At 59.7% G+C, this 15,703-nt stretch overlaps 1 protein-coding gene across 6 annotated transcripts; it reads left to right on the forward strand.

The window, feature by feature from the left end:
• The first annotated feature begins 1,357 nt into the window (after window positions 1-1,357).
• Window positions 1,358-11,768, forward strand: ZNF444 (zinc finger protein 444). Of its 6 annotated transcripts, none has more exons than XM_061140396.1 (5): window positions 3,556-3,701; window positions 7,466-7,623; window positions 7,938-8,274; window positions 9,965-10,049; window positions 10,753-11,768. In XM_061140396.1, exons 2-5 carry the CDS (start codon window positions 7,484-7,486, stop codon window positions 11,331-11,333), a joined length of 1,143 nt encoding a protein of 380 aa, XP_060996379.1. In that variant the 5' UTR covers window positions 3,556-3,701; window positions 7,466-7,483; the 3' UTR covers window positions 11,334-11,768. The 6 variants fall into 6 exon arrangements, with proteins under 6 accessions (XP_060996383.1, XP_060996385.1, XP_060996379.1 ...); XM_061140397.1 differs by lacking the exon at window positions 3,556-3,701 and adding an exon at window positions 4,124-4,155; XM_061140400.1 differs by lacking the exons at window positions 3,556-3,701; window positions 7,466-7,623 and adding an exon at window positions 1,358-1,490.
• Window positions 11,769-15,703: the final 3,935 nt, after the last annotated feature.

The following is a 15,703-nucleotide window of genomic DNA, read 5'->3' on the forward strand; positions in this document are numbered from 1 at the left end:
GACTTGATCACTGATCAATAGGTACGATATTACTGGGTGAAGAAATGGAGGGAGGACATCAAGAGAGTCCTTTTATTCTATTCCTCACCCATAACGACAGTACACTTGAGCACTGGAGAAACGGCCGCCGTGTGTGGGTACCGCATAACTCATTGAGGTGATGTTATGTGTATAGCTACTTAATTTGTGGGCCCAGTGAACAGTGAAAATGCAGAGTCTCACGTTAAAAAAAAGAGCATTAAGAATTTGAAGATGGGTCTAGCATCTACCAAAGTCAACTTCAAATGCATATTTTCGCAACATTTTATCTCAAAGGGCATCTGAAATATACTTGAAGTGATATTCTTTAATATCACTGGTGTTCATTTTTTTTTAACATTAAGATACCTCAATTTACAACCCCCCCCAAAAAGAGAATTTGAAGATGGGACTTGCCCTGTGGTCCAGTGGTTAAGAATCCAGCTGGCAATGTAGGGGACACCAGTTTGACCCCTGGTTGGGGAACTAAGACCCCACATGCCACGGAGAACTAAGCCCTGCACGGCAACTATACCGCGGTACGTCCTAGGCCCGTGTGCCGCAGCTAGGGAGTCTGAGCGCTGCAGCCAAAGACCCTGCATGCCGCAACTAAGACCCGAAGCAGCCAAATACTAATAATGATATATATGCATATATATAAAGAATTTGAAGGTGGTCTGTATGCTCGGTCCCTTGGTCCCGTCAGACTCTTTGTGACCCGGTGGCCTGTAGCCCTCCAGGCTCCTCTGTCCATGGTATTCTCCAGGCTAGAATACTGGGGTGGGTTGCCATTTCCTCCTCCAAGGATTCTTCCCAACCTAAGGATCCAACCGTGTCTTTTGTGTCTCCTACATTGCAGGTGGATTCTTTACCACTAGCACCACCTGGGAATACATCTGCGTGCTAGGTCACCTACAATTCAGATGAAAACGCTGATGTGTTGTAACTAGGGAGGAGGGCACGGGCGGGGGGTGGGGGGAAGCGGGGAGGATTTTGAACCTTGACACACCCACTGCGCGACGCTGGAGCTCCAGTTGGACCCGGAATCTGTTTGCCCTGTCCTTCCCCCCCCAACCCTGCCCGTGTCCTGAGCCTGCCCCCGCATCTGTCTTTATATTAATAATAATATACAAGTGCCCAGCACACAGGAATCAGACAAGGGATGAGCAGAGGAGATTCTGTGGGGAAACAGGGTATTTCATTCCCTGGCAGTGGGCTAGGGGTGGGGTGGGGTGAACTTTGTGTCTGGGTTGGGCGTTCTTTCATTACTGAGTCCACCATAGGTAAAGTGAAAATTAGCTAATGTTTATCTGTGCTGTGCCTAGTCGCTCAGTTGTATCAGACACTTCGTGACCCCATGGACTGTAGCCGGCAAGGCTCCTCCGTCCTCGGGGATTCTCTAGGCAAGAATACTGGAGCAGGTTGCCATGCCCTTCTCCACGGGATCTTCCCAACCCAGGGATCGAACCCAGGTATCCCACATTGTGGGCAGATTCTTTACCATCTGAGCCACCAGGGAAGCCCACTAAGGAGTGTTTATCTACTGACTCCTTACTCTACCAGGCAAGCCCTCGCACTCCTGACTTGCCCCAAAGCTGGAGGAATCCTGGGTCTATAAAGGGGTCCTATTTTGTGGGAACTTGTAAGGGTCAAGGGTTTAAGTTGTTGTTTTTTCGCCTTGCCATGCAGCATGTGGGATCTTAGTTCCCCAAGGAGGGACCGAACTCGCGCCCCCTACAGTGGAACCTCAGAGTCTTAACCACAGGACCACCAAGGAAGTCCAAAGGTTTAAGTTTTAGGAAGAGCCTTCTGAGGCATGGATACACAAAATGTGGTCTATTCATACAATGGAATATTACTCAGCCTTAAAAAAAGGGGGGGAGGAAAATGTGGCACCTGCCATGACAGGAGTAAACATTACGCTAAATGAAATATGCCAGTCACAAGAGACAAGGACTGTGATTCCACTTACATGAAGTGCCTAGAATATTCAAATTCACAGGCAGAAAGTAGAATGGGGGCTGCCAGGGGTTGGCGGCAGGGGGAACAAGGGAGTGGAGTGTGGGTGGTTTCAGTTTTGCAAGATAAGGAGTGTTTTAGAGATGGACGGTGGTGATGGTTTGCACAACAATGCGAATGTACTAAATGCCATCCAACTGTTTTTTTTTTTTTTTTTTTCTTTTGGCTGTGCTGCGTGGCTTGTGGGATCTTAGTTCCCCCATCGGGGATCGAAACCATGCCCCTGAAGTGGAAGCGTGGAGTCTTGCCCACTGGACCGCCAGGGAAATCCTTTAGATTCATTTCCTAAGACCGTACAAAACTGGGACGAAAGCAAGTTTCTTTGCTAGGGGGTAGGGGCAAAACATTCTCCTCTGTCCAGCTCAAAGTCTGAAATGCCTCTTTAAAAAATCCAAGTGGAGACGTCGAGTGGGCAATCGGAAGTGAGTGGGAACAAAGTTCAGCAGGAAAAACTCCGGTGTGACTGGAACCCACTGGGCAAGAGGGAAGCGGTGGACCAAGGTCCATGAGGCCACAATGAGGAGGGTGGTTTTCACCCGCTCTCGGACAGGAGGTTCTGACTCAGCCACTGACCACTTGTGAAACCAGGGGGAAGGCGTCCGTCTGGTGAACGCTGGTTACGCGCCAGCCACTGTCTCACCCCGTCTGCGCACCAGCCCCGGAGGCGGAGGCGGAGGTGGGGGCGAGGGGCGTGTCCGCCTCACCCTTCCCGAGGACATGAGGTGTGGCCCCGGGCGATGACTGAGCCCGGGGTCCGCGCGGCTCCCGGCCCGGCCTCGGTCTTGGGCCCGTCTTGTGCATCTCCTTTCCGGGTCTGAGATGCGGAGGCTGCGGCCGGTCCCCGGAGGCCAGTCGAGACCTTGCAAACAGCCCCCTCCCCGACTCAAAGGCGGGGAGACAAACGGAGGCCAGGACCCGCGCGCCAGGCTTACAAGGCAGAGCAGGGAGCCCCGGCCGGCCCCCGGACCGCGGCCCCCCGAGGCCCGCCGCCGCGGCCGCATGGCCAACTCGGACCCCGCTGCGTCCGCACGGGGCGGGGAGGGAGGGTGACGCGCGGCCCGTTGTCAAGGAGACGCAGCGCGCAGCTCTGATTGGCGCGGAGCCCCGGCTCGGGCCCCTCCTCCCTGCCGGCCCACTTCTGGGCTGCAGGGGCCTCGTTTCCGGACGGCCGCTCCGGTTTCCACGGCAACGCCGCCCTGGCTCCTCCTCCCTCGGCTCGCCTGCTCTGCCTTACGGCGCATCTGCGCCTGCCCGGGGTGGGGTGGGGAGGTGCCCGCCCGCGCGCGGGCCCGGGCGAAGACCCGTGTGCTTGCGTTGTGGGAAATGTAGTCCAAAAACCTGGCGGCACCTCGGTGCATCTTGGGAAATGTAGTTCTGGCGCTGGCGGCACCGTCCGAGGACGGGCGTGGGGGGGGGGGCGGGTCGCCGAGGCGAGGGCCAATGAGAGGCCGCGTTTGCCGCGGTGCTCCCTGGGAGATGTTGTTTTGGGTGAGGGCGGTGGGCTAATTGCGGGGGGGAAGCGGCCGCTGAGCGTCTGGGAAGGTTGGGGGGAGGGGGATAGGCGCGTTTGGCGCAAAGCCTGCCGGGGCATGGAGTCCTGGTGAGCTCTGTGCGCATGCGCGAGGTGGCGAGGGGGCTTGGGGGGCCTCGCCCGAGAGAGTGAGGTGAGCGAGGGGGGCTAGGAGGGAGGCGTCGGAGGGGGCCGGCGGGACGAGCTTCGGGGAGGGAGCCGGCGGGGGGCCCGGGGAGGGAGGAACGGCGGAGGTGGGGGAGGGGATGAAAAGGGGGCCGGGGGCTGGGAGCGCGAACGGGGGTGGGGGCGTCGGGAAGGGGGAGGGTTGCAGGTCCCGGGGGCGGAGAACGGCGGGGGGGGCGGGGAGAGTTGGAGACCGAGGGGGGCGGGGTAGGGGAGGGGGGCGGAGAACGCCGGGGGGGGCGGGGAGAGTTGGAGACCGAGGGGGGCGGGGTGGGGGAGGGCCGGGGGAGGGGGAGGGGACTCCGGTGGGGTGGGATGGGGGAGGGGTATGGGGTGGGGGAGGGGAGGGGACTGGCGCGGGCGGGGGCTGGGCCCTGCCTGGGACTCTGGGGGCGCCGGCGGGGACGGACCGGGTCGGAGAGGTTTGCGGAAAGGGGCTCCTGGGAGGGGGTGGGCCCGGCGCGGGCGGGGTGCGGGCGGGCCTCCGGCGCGCGGTCTCTGTACGTTGGGCGGCACTTCGGCGGAGCTGCGCCTCCCCCGGGCCGGGGTCAGCTGCCCTCCTCCTTTCTCTCCTCCTCGGGAACGCGTGCCCCCCCCCCTCCCCCCCGACAGCCTGGCTGGTGGGCGCGCCGCGCTGCAGGCCTGTGTTTGGTCTCCTGGTCGTCCGCGGCGGCCCCGCCGCCCGCCTTCTATTTCCCCTTTCAGCCCCTGCTCCCGCGGGGGCTTGGGTGCAGCGCCGGCGCTTTTGTTGGAAGCTGTGTCCCCGGCACCGCACAAAGTGACGGGAGTGGGCAGGGCGGACGCTGGTGGAAGGCTGGCTTGGCGCCGCCGCGCGCGCCAAGCATCTTTGTTTTCCGTACGTCTTGACTTCTTGAGACGCCTTGGTTGGCCTGACTTTCCCCATTTTGCAGCCCCGGGGAGGGAAGATTCACAGCGTAAAAGGTGGCGTGTCTTGTCCTAGGACGACTCGCTGGGAAGGTGGCCCTTTGGTCTGAGTAAATATTAGTCCAGTGGACCGGTGGCTCCCCAGCAGGGCCCACTGCGCCCCTGCCCCCGCCGCCGGGGGACTCGTGGAAGTCTCCAGGTCACATTCTTGGTTGTCACAGGTGGGGAGACACTGTTGGCATCTGGGTGAAAGAGGCTGTAAAACATTGGCCTAGTTAAAACTGGTAGCCAGGCAGGCAAGCTCCATCCAGAGCCTTGTCTCATTTATTTTTTCCCGTCTTTTTTTAAAACATTTTATTTTTTAATTTTTTATAATGTTCTTCTTTTTAATTGAAGCATAATTGATTTATGATATTGTGTTGGTTTCTGCCAAACATCGGCGTGCATCAGCCATAGGTACGCATGTGTCCCCTGCCTCTCAAAACTCCTTCCCCCTTTTTTGCATTTTTTTAAAAAGTTAATTTATGGAAGTTTAGTTGATTCACAGTGGTCATTTCTGCTGTCCAGCAAAGTGATTCAGTTATACACTAACGCATTCTTGTTTCATACTCTTTTCCATGATGGTTCATCGCAGGATTGATGATGAACCGTATCCTGATGGACTGGGATCCTCTGCGGTGCAGTAGAACCTTGTGTATCTGTCCTGTGTATAGCCGTTTGTGTCTGCTAATCCCGAACTCCCACTCTGTCCCTCAGCTCCTTCTCCTCTTCGGAAAAAAGATGGAAAAAAATAAATGAGGCAAGGCTCTGGATGGAGCTTGCCTGCCTGGCTACCCGTTTTAACTTGGCTGATGTTTTGCAGCCTCTTTCACCCAGATGCGAGCTCCTCCGCTCCTCCTCCTTGGCAGCCGCGCTTTAAGGCCAGTGTGAGTTCAGTCCCTGCCACTAATCAGCTGGCTGATCAAACCAGCTTAAGTCTGAGAAGGTCCTCCATACACAGCAGATGGGCACAGCTGTGTACCAGTAAAACTTTTGTTTAAAAACAGGCTGTGGGCCAGTGGTCTCAAAGATTTTAAGCCTAGGACCCCTTTATACCTTAAACAATTTTTGAAGACGCTCCCCAAAGCACTTTTGTTTACATCTCTGTGTCATCTCAGAAACTAAGGCTGAGAAAATCTCATAGTAGTAATGCATTTAGAAATAGCAGTAGTTGACTTTTCCACATGTTAACATAAATAACACTTTTTTCTCTTTTTTTTTTTTAATTGGAGTATAGTTGATTTAGGGCTTCCCTGGTGACTCTGCTGGTAAAGAATCTGCCTGCAATGCGGGAGACCTGGGTTCGATCCCTGGGTTGGGGAGATCCCCTGGAGAAGGAAACGGCTTCCCACTCCAGTATTCTGGCCTGGAGAATCCCATGGACTGTATAGTCCACGCGGTGGCAGAGTCGGACACGACTGAACGACTCACTTTCATGGTTTATATAAGGCCTTTCCAAGGTGGCACTGGTTGTAAAGAACCCATCTGCCGATGCAGGAGACCTAAGAGATGTGGGTTCAGCCGCTGGATTGGGAAGATCCCCTGGAGGAGGAACTAGCAACCCACTCCAGTATTCTTGCCTGGAGAATTCCATGGACAGAGGAGCCTGGTGGGCTACAGTCCATGGGGTCCCGAAGAGTCAGACATGCCTGAAGCAACTTAACATGCACCCACGGATAGTTGATTTACACTATTGTTTTCTGCTGTAGAGCAAAGTGAGTCAGTCACACACGCACACACCCACTCTTGGATAGATTCTAGTCGTATACAGGTCCTTCCGGAGTACTGAGTAGGGGTCCCCGTGCTATTCACGAGATTCGTGTCAGTTCTCTGTTCTCTATGTGGTGGTGTGTATGTGTCAATCCCAGTCTCCCAGTTTCTTCCACGCCCCATAACGGTTTTTAAATGAAGAGTAACCGTGTTTCACAATGAAAAGTTGGAAGCATGGCACCACTCTTTGCACAGCTCAGCGTGACCCCGAAAAGCTCTGCTATCTGCCGAGGCCCCAGGAAGGCCCACGGCATGCTCGGGAGAGAAGGAGACGGGGACAGGGACTGGTCCTTTCTCTGGGTCAGGAAGCGCGTTCTCACCTTGAGGTACCCCGGAAGGAAGTCCGGGGTTCCCGGAGCGTTTGAGGGCTGTGGTTCCAGGCGGGGTTTATTTGGGGGCTGCGTCCTCTGCCGGGGCCTTTCTGGGCCCTGCAGGGTCCCCCGCAGTGTCCCCAGCCTCCACTGGCTGGATGCCAGCCGTACCGCTCTCTGCACCCCCATCTGACGGTCAGAACTGTCTGCAGACCCTCTCCGATCACCCCTGCGCGGCAGCACCTGCTCTGTGTCTGCAGTCCTCGGGACTGAGGCCGCTGCCAGTCTGTTCTCCCACTTTGGGAACGGGGAGAGGAAGTGGGGGGCACAGGGCTCCCTGGGTGGGAACACTGGAGTGGGTTGCCGTTTCCTACTCCAGGGGCTCTTCCCGACCGAGGGATCGGACCCGGGTCTCCTGTGTCTCATGCATTGGCAGGCAGATTCTTGACCACTGAGCCGCCTGGGAAGACAGTCCAGTGACACCACTGGGAGGGTGGAGGGTCTTACAGTCAGCCCTCCACATCGACCAGCTCCCAGACTCTGCCTGGGAGGCCCGTGAGTGTCGAGACCTGATCACCACAGACCAGGCGGCTACAACCACAGACGCTCGCTCCTCGTGCTTGGGGAGGCGGGGGTCCGGCGGGGGTCAGTGAAGGTGGACGGGGGTGTGGGGGGGGCCTCTGCCCGCCCACGGACCCTGCCTTCCCTTCCCGCTGTGTCCTCCTAGGTCAGGGCCGGAGCTGCCATGCCCTGGGCCCCACCCCGAGGACCTCACTTCACCTCCACGTCCTCCTCAAAGCCCCGGCCCCGCGTACAGTCACGTTGGGGGTCCGAGCGTCCACACGAGCCCCTGGGGTGGAGGGGGACACGTCTGTGTCCACCCTGGTTAGTGAGGGAGAGGCAGGGCGGGGAGCACTTGGGAGCCCGTGTCAGGGAGCGTCTGCCTCCGCGTTGCGGCATCGCGGTGCGACCACCGGCATCGGAGGTGCTGATGACAAGGCCCAGGCGCCTGCGAAGGGCCGGTGGCCTCCGCGCGCGCGGCCTCGCTGGGTCCTTGCGGGGAGGACGCAGGAGGCGGGGAGAGTGGGGACAGGGGCCCACACGCGGCGGGCGAGCCCTTCGTGGGGGGCGCGGGGCGGCCAGCCCTCCCGCGTGGGGGCCCCGCCGGAGCGCGCTCTGACCGCAGCCTCTCCCCGCAGGCGCTGTGACCCCACTGCCGGCCCCATGGAGGCGCCAGGCCCGGGCCCCGTGAAGCAGGAGCGAGGTGCCGCCGAGGGTCTGACCGCCGACTCGCCGTGGCACCGCTTCCGCCACTTCCACCTGGGCGACGCCCCGGGGCCCCGCGAGGCTCTGGGGCTGCTGCGCGCGCTCTGCCGGGCCTGGCTGCGGCCCGAGGTGCGCACCAAAGAGCAGATGCTGGAGCTGCTGGTGCTCGAGCAGTTCCTGAGCGCGCTGCCCGCCGAGGTGCAGGCCTGGGTGTGCAGCCGCCGGCCGCAGAGCGGCGAGGAGGCCGTGGCGCTGCTGGAGGAGCTGTGGGTGAGCCCGGGGTCCGCCCTGCCCCTGCGCCCGGCCCCCCCTCCTCCCGCACGCTCAGCCCTGCCCCCCATCCCTCCTCCCCCTCCGCCACACTCACCCCTGCCCCCATCCCTCTTCCTCCTCCCCCTCCCCCACACTCACCCCCTGCCCCCGGGTCCCCCCCCCTTCCTTCACACTCACCCCCTGCCCCCAGCTCCCCGTGGAGACACCCCCAACAGGCTCCACGGACCCTGAGGTCCAGGGTGTGGTGGCGGCGGGGGGTGGGGAGGGTCAGGCCAGGGGTGGCAGTAAGGGACGGTGCCCAGGCAACCTTCGGTAAACTTCGGGAAACTGTCAAGGACAGAGGAGCCTACCAGGCTTCAGGCCGTGGGGTCGCAGAGAGTCGGACACCACTAACCACCACCCCGGCCCACCCTTCTGACGACTGATGCAAGTTCAGGGTCCCGGGACCACCCTGAGGGCTGACCCAGCCCTGCCGGCGGCTGTGGTTGGTCCCAGCGGAAGGACACGGGTTAACTGCTACAGAGGGGCGGAAGGGAGAGGCCAGGAGGGTCCTCCAGGGACTTAGGGGGCAGCACCAGCCCCGGGCGACAGCATGTGTCGGGAAAAACAGGAACGCCAGCCGGAGTGCTCCCAAGCCTCCCACCGGGCGCGGCGCAGATGCCCGTGCCTGCATGGCCCGGAGCCTCCGCCATGAGTTAGGTCCTCAGACCGGACCGCTGGCGGGACCAGCCGGCCCAGTGGTCCCTGCCCCGCAGGCGAGCGCAGAGGCCCCTCTCTGGGCCAGGCCGGGTCCCGCTGTGCCCGGAGGGTCAGCCCCGCAGCTTCGGGGCTGCAGTATGACTGGCCTCCCGCGCACTTGAGAGGTGGCCAGGGGCCAGTGTCTCCCTGCGGCAGAGCTGTCCGTGCGATTCTCCAGGCAAGAATATTGCGGTGGGTTGCCATTTCCTACTCCCGAGGATCTTCCCGACCCAGCGATCCAACCCTTGTCTCCTGTGTCTCCTGCGTTGGCAGGCAGATTCTTGACCACTGAGCTACCTGAGACGACAGTCTAGTGACTCCACTGGGAGGTCGGCCAGGCCTTTCCAGGAGAAATGACTCCACCTAGACTCCTCGAGGAGCCGCGACAAGAGCATAAAGGAGCCGGAGGTCGTGGCTCTGAAGCTGGCACTCTCAACCATGGACCTTTGGCCGGGCCACGCTGCTCAGAACCGTCCACGGAAGAGCTGGGAAAAGCTCCTTAATTTGGTCCTGAGTTGAAAGTAGCCTGTGCGTTTTCCTTCTGCATTTTCTTGGAGGTGGCACAGGGCATCGAATCTAAAGGCAGGGTTAAAGCGGCTCCATCAGTGGTCTGTCTGCCGGGTAGCAAACCACCCGAAGCGCAGTGGCTCAGAGCAGGAAACGGTCATGGTGTCCGCCGCCCCGTGGGTCGGGAGTGTGGGGCCGGCCCGGCCCCGGCCCCTCAGGAGGCTGCTGGGGGCTGGGGGGCCCGCTGCAGAGGTGCTCCGCAGGAGGACAGTGGGAGGCCTCGGTCCTCGCCACGTGGCCCTCTCCCCGGGCCGGTCCCTGGAGGACCAACAGATGGTGTCCCCGCCCGGCAGCCACTGCCCCCAGAGCCGGCGGCAGGACCCAGAGGGCGGGCGGTGGGGCTCCGGCTTCTCAGCTGGCCATGTGGGGTCTCTGGTTCCAGGGACCAGCGACGAGGGCGCCTGAGGATGCAACCGGAGGCTCCGGGGTCGGCGCAGTAGAGGAAGCTGGTGAGGCGACGCCCTCAGGTGAGCAGCCCCTCCTTCCGCACCGCGTTCCCCGCCCGCGGGACACGCTCCTCCCTTGTCCGTCACTCACGCCTTCAGTGGACCGACCCCACGCGCCGGACCCCGCCCCGGAGGGCCCAGCACACGGGGGCGGGGGTGCTGACATCCCGCGGCCGCCTCGAGACCCCGGGGTCACCAGCCCTTCCTCAGCAGGAGCCCCAGCACAGAAGAGAATAACCCAGCCGGGACGGGCGCCTGCCGAGCCAGGGTTGCGTCCCCGCAGCCTGACCCCAGGCTCTGCACCCAGCTTCTCAGCAGGCGCCTCCTTGGCAGCTTCTGTCCATCCCCTCACAGCTTGTTCTTCGCCACGCGCTGGCCCATCCGTCCGTCCCCCTGCCCGCCCCCCATCCATCATCCAGTCTGCCCACCCACCCCCCCATCCACCTATTAACCCGTCTGTCCTACTGCCATCCATAAACCATCCTATCTCCCCATCCTTGAACCATCTGCCCACCGCCCCATCCATCAACCGGTCGGTCCGCGTCCATCCATGAACGAGGCCATTCCCCCACTCATCAAACAGTCCTGCACCGACCCAGCTTGTGCATCCCCAGTGCCCACTCATCCCCCCACACATCCATCCAGGCCGTGCCCACGAACCACCCGGTCCCCCACATCCATGAACCAGTCCATGGCCGCCCTGATTCTGCGCCTTTGCTTGCAGGAGATGCGGCCCCTGGGGCTGAGGAACCGGCGACGGCGGACACCCAGGCCGCGCGCCCCTACAAGCAGGAGCCGGGCAGCCCCCCGCCGGCACCGCCAGCCCCGCCGGCGCCCGGCCCGCCCGCCTTCCTGGCGGCCCCGGGCACCGCGTCCTGCCCCGAGTGCGGCAAGTCCTCGCTGAAGCCAGCGCACCTGCTGCGCCACCGGCAGAGCCACTCGGGCGAGAAGCCGCACGCCTGCCCCGAGTGCGGCAAGGCCTTCCGGCGCAAGGAGCACCTGCGGCGCCACCGCGGCACGCACCCCGGCGGCCCGGGCCCGGCCCTGCGCCCGCTGCCCGCGCGCGAGAAGCCGCACGCCTGCTGCGAGTGCGGCAAGACCTTCTACTGGCGCGAGCACCTGGTACGCCACCGCAAGACGCACTCGGGCGCGCGGCCCTTCGCCTGCTGGCAGTGCGGCAAGGGCTTCGGGCGCCGCGAGCACGTGCTCCGCCACCAGCGCACCCACGGGCGCGCGGCCGGCGCGGGCGGCGCCGCCCCGGGCCCCGCGGGCGCCGCGCCCTTCCCGCCCTGGCCGCTGGGGTAGCGCCGGCGCGCGCCGCATCCGCACTCCGGTGCCCGAGCCCTGTCGCGTGATGCCCCGAACCTCACTCTCCGGGTCAGCCCGAGCCCCGCCCTCGTGGCCCTCCCCACCCCCATCCTCCCGGGCCCGGAACCCAGACAAGGAGCTGGGCAGGGGCAGGGCTCTGGGCTGGAGAAGGCCGGAGGGGGGGGACCGGGTCTTGTCTCGCCTGGGGAGACGGCCCCCTGCCCCTCCCAGGACGGATGGATTGCGCCACGGCTCCAACAGGACGGGCCGTGTTCTGGCAGGGGGATCCGAGGTCTGCCTCCTTGTGCTGGGACTGGCCCATCAGGCAGGCCCGAGGTGGACAAACGCCTGCTCCTGGGACGCGCGCCAGAGACGGCCGCTGACCAGCATCTGGAGAGTGTTGTTAATAAAGCCGCTGACGAGTTGTGCAGATCCCGGCTCCTGCCTTCTGTTCGAGCTGCCGTCCGGGGAAGGGCGTTGTGGGCCCCACCGGGGACCCTCCCGGCTGGCAGGGCCCTGGGAGTCTGGCCGCAGCCCAGGGCCCAGTTCCTTGCCCTTGAGCCTAGAGACTCGATGAGTACTTGAGAGGTGACAGGGTGAGTTGCCCTGGGCTCCCACGCATCCAACGCCCGAGCCTGGCCGGGCTTCTGCTGGTAGAATCCCGCACGGTCAACACCATCGGTCACCACCCTCGGCTTCGCTCCGCCAGCCCCTGGACCAGAAGACCCAGGCCACAGGCCCTACCATCTGGCTGCGAGGGGGTCTGGGAAAGCGACTAGCTGTACCCCCAGACTTTTACAGCCAGAGCCGGGCCCCACCTTCTGAGACCTTCAGCAGCTGGGGGATGTGGAGGTGCCGGGTGGTCTCAAGGGTGCCTTGGGCAAGCGCTCAGGCCTCAGCATCCACCTTGTGGGACGGGGCTGATAACGCTCCTTCGGGAGGGGCTGGCTCTGGAGATGAGGGCAGAGGCCTGCCCTTCCTGCTGGCAGAGCAGTGACCCTCGCGGGAGGTCTCTGGCAGGGCCTCCTTCCATGCCTGGGGTCTGTGTGGCCACGCGTGGCAGAGGAAGTTGGCTCGGAGCGGCCACGTCTGCAGCCAGACCCGGCGAGGGCACCAGAGGAGGGGAGGTGGGGGTGTCTCCCCCGGAGCTGGGGTCGACTGCCAGTGCCCAGGCCCCGCTTTCAAGCACTCAAAGACGAGTCCTTTAATTGTCAGAACCCAAGGAGGCAAGCGCTGTGGTCGCCCCGCCGCACATGTAGGGGAACCGAGGCATCGGAGGGCCGCGTGGCCGCGCTGCGGCCGGGGTCTGAAGCCGGCGGCCCGGGTGCAGGCAGGCGGAGCACCCCAGGTTTGCAGTGTGGCAGCAGCATCCGGGGGCCTGCGCCCCGCCCCCTGGGGGACCGCGCGGACTGCGGTGCCCGCGCCGGACGGCTCGGATGTCCACCCGGGGAAGGGAGGGGGAGGCGCCTGCACACCGTCCAGGAAAATTGTCCAAACCCCAGAAAGGGGGTGAGAATTGCCCTGGGCAGCCTGATATCATCATGCCGCAGTGCTGAAAAACAAGGCATCCAACCCCAGGCTCCTCCAACTGCTTGCAAGGGAAACTGAGTCTGGCCAACAGCTGTTACGGAGAGGGGTTGGCTCACCACTCCTGCCGAGTCGGAGGTTAACCTGAGCACAGCTAGGTAGGAGTGGACCACGTTTATTCTGCCTGGTGGAGGAGGGCACCCAGGTGTGGAGGGCCCAGTCCGGGTGGGGTGTGGACTGGTTTTGAGCAGCCACATCTCCAGCACCCTGCTCCGCCAGCCACACGGCCTTGGTTCATCCAGTCCTCTTAGAACAAGCTGCGCATCCTGGGGGTCTGTGGTAAAGGAGCCCGAAAATCCTCAACCCAGCACTGATATCTACTGGTGTGAAACTTTTTGTTTGCTTTGTATGTGTGTTCTTTCTTTTATATTTTTTTCAGTTAATGAAAGTATGATAATGCATTTACAGGAGACTTAGAAAATACAGAACACGGTTACGTGTAGTTCCACTTGTTCCGTCGCTCAGTCGTGTCTGACTCTTCGTGACCCCACGGACTGCAGCACACCAGGCTTCCCTGTCCTTCACCATCTCCCCGGAGTTTGCTCAAACTCATGTCCGTTGAGACGGTGATGCCATCCAACCATCTCATCCTCTGTTGCCCTTTTCTTTTGCTTTCAATCTTTCCCAGCATCAGGGTCTTTTTCAAGGAAAAGTTCCACTGTATATTAGAGTTATTTTTTAAGTAGGCAAATTAATATTTTCATATGGAGCTTCAATATCAAACTCTCAAAAATTAATAGAATGAATAGAGAAGTAGAAAAATATAGCAGGCCTGAAAAGCCCTATGAACCAATTCAACATAATTAAGATTTATACAGTTCTCACACAACAGCAGGATACAAATTCTATTCAAATTCCCATAGAGTGTAAACCAGGAAACACTGGAACATATCAAGGGACATAAATCAAGTTGCAAAAGTTTTATGATCTAAAGGTATTAAAATCATACAGTCCATTCTCATCACTGTGGAATTATGTTAGAGGTCAACATCAAAAGATGTTCGAGAATAACCCACATATTTTCAAGTGCAGTGTGACATTTACCAAGAGAGATCTTTGACTTAGCCCTTGGAAGCCTCAATGAAGCTAGAAGACTGAAAAAACAGAAGGTGATTGCAGAGAAGAAAGCATTTAAAATATGAGGTGTATGAGATTTTTAAAAATCAATAATTACGGCTTTGTACTGAATACTACCTGAAGCCAGAGGAAATGAATTAGAGGTACTCACAGACTTTCTCTTTAAAACATTGTGAGGGGTGGGTGGGGGGAACCCTCACCCACCTGGGAGAAAGGTAGAGATGTAACCAGATCTATAGTATGACCCCACTCCACTCACAAAATGACACAGCAGATTTTGAAAGAGTCCTTAAAGAAAATCAAACAAACAGTCCCGGGTACAACCGGGTCGTCAGTGAGGAGACAAAGTCCGCAGGCGGGCAGAGTTTCCCGCAGTTGCACAGTCGGCCAGTGAGATGCGAGGATGTCTCCAGCTGCCTCTCTCTGAGTTAGGGCGACGACGGAATGCTGACCCCAAGTCCCCTCTTTTCTGGGTGTGAGGTGGCGAAAGCGGGAGTGGGGAAGTGGGGCGTGTTGGAACCACACTGGGTGATTTCTGGGCAGGAAAGGGAGAGGGGGATCTTAATCAACCCAGATCCCTGACCCCAACAGTCACACACACCTTTGCAGGCTTCGTTGTGATCCCTTGACCTCGGTCCGAGATGAGGAAGGAGTGACCGAGGGAGACACTGGAGCGTTCAGCACAGTGGACAGAGGTGTTTGCTCAAAGCTGAGCCGCAGGGAAGGAGGCTGCCTGCCGCCCCGCACCCCGGAAGTCTCTCCTCAACTCCCGTCTCAGGCGGAAAGAAGTGAAGCGTCATGGAGACTGTATGCCGCTCGAGGAACTCCTGTTTGACGCTCTACTGTGTGTGTTGTCGTGTCTGACTCTTTGCAAACCCAGGGCTGTAGCCGACCAGACTCCTCTGTCCATGGGATTCTCCAGGCAAGAATACTGGAGTGGGTTGCCATGCTCTCCTCCAGGGGATCTTCCCGACCCAGGGATCGAACCCACATCCCTTATGTCTCCTACATTGGCAGGTGGGTTCTTTACCCCTAGGGCCACCTGGGAAGCCCTTTATTGTGTGTATGTGCAGAGAATTCTCTGATAAGGCTGAAAAGACAAATATGGCTCTACAATTTTAAATCTTAGCAGACTTTTACGAATGCCAAGTCGCTGGACCACCCATCAGACGAACATGGGATTTTAGAAACTGCCCAGCTCAAAAGAGGTAAAATGTGAAGAGTATAATTTGAAAAGTTACAGGCACCCTATGTTCATAGCAGCAGTATTCACAATAGTCAAGACATGGAAGCAACCTAAATGTCCATCAACAGAGGAACGGATAAAGAAGATGTGGTCCATATATACAGTGGAATACTACTCAGCCATAAAAAAGAATGAAAGCGTGCCATTTGCAGCAACACGAATGCAACTGGAGATGATCAAGCTGAGTGGATTAAGTCAGGTGAAGACAAATACCAAGTCCGCATGATATAACTTATATGTGAAATCTAAAATTCGACACAAATGAATCCGTCTTTGAAACAGAAAGAGAATCATGGACATAGAGAACAGACTGCTGGTTGCGGGGCAGAGGGGGTTGGGGGAGGGCTAAAGTGGGAGGTTGGGATTAGCAGACGTAAGCTTTTACATATGGGATGGATACACAGCAAGGCCCTACTGTATGGCGCAGGGAACGATGATAAACCTATGATAAACCACA

The sequence above is a fragment of the Dama dama genome, chromosome 4 (genome assembly GCF_033118175.1).
Source record: "Dama dama isolate Ldn47 chromosome 4, ASM3311817v1, whole genome shotgun sequence".
Lineage (NCBI taxonomy): Eukaryota > Metazoa > Chordata > Mammalia > Artiodactyla > Cervidae > Dama > Dama dama.

Coding starts and splice junctions, on each gene's coding strand:
- ZNF444 (XM_061140396.1), top strand. CDS start 7,484: ATGCCCTGGGCCCCACCCCGAGGACCTCACTTCACCTCCACGTCCTCC. Junction 7,624..7,937: donor ACACGTCTGTGTCCACCCTG/GTTAGTGAGGGA, acceptor CTCTCCCCGCAG/GCGCTGTGACCCCACTGCCG. Junction 8,275..9,964: donor CGCTGCTGGAGGAGCTGTGG/GTGAGCCCGGGG, acceptor CTCTGGTTCCAG/GGACCAGCGACGAGGGCGCC.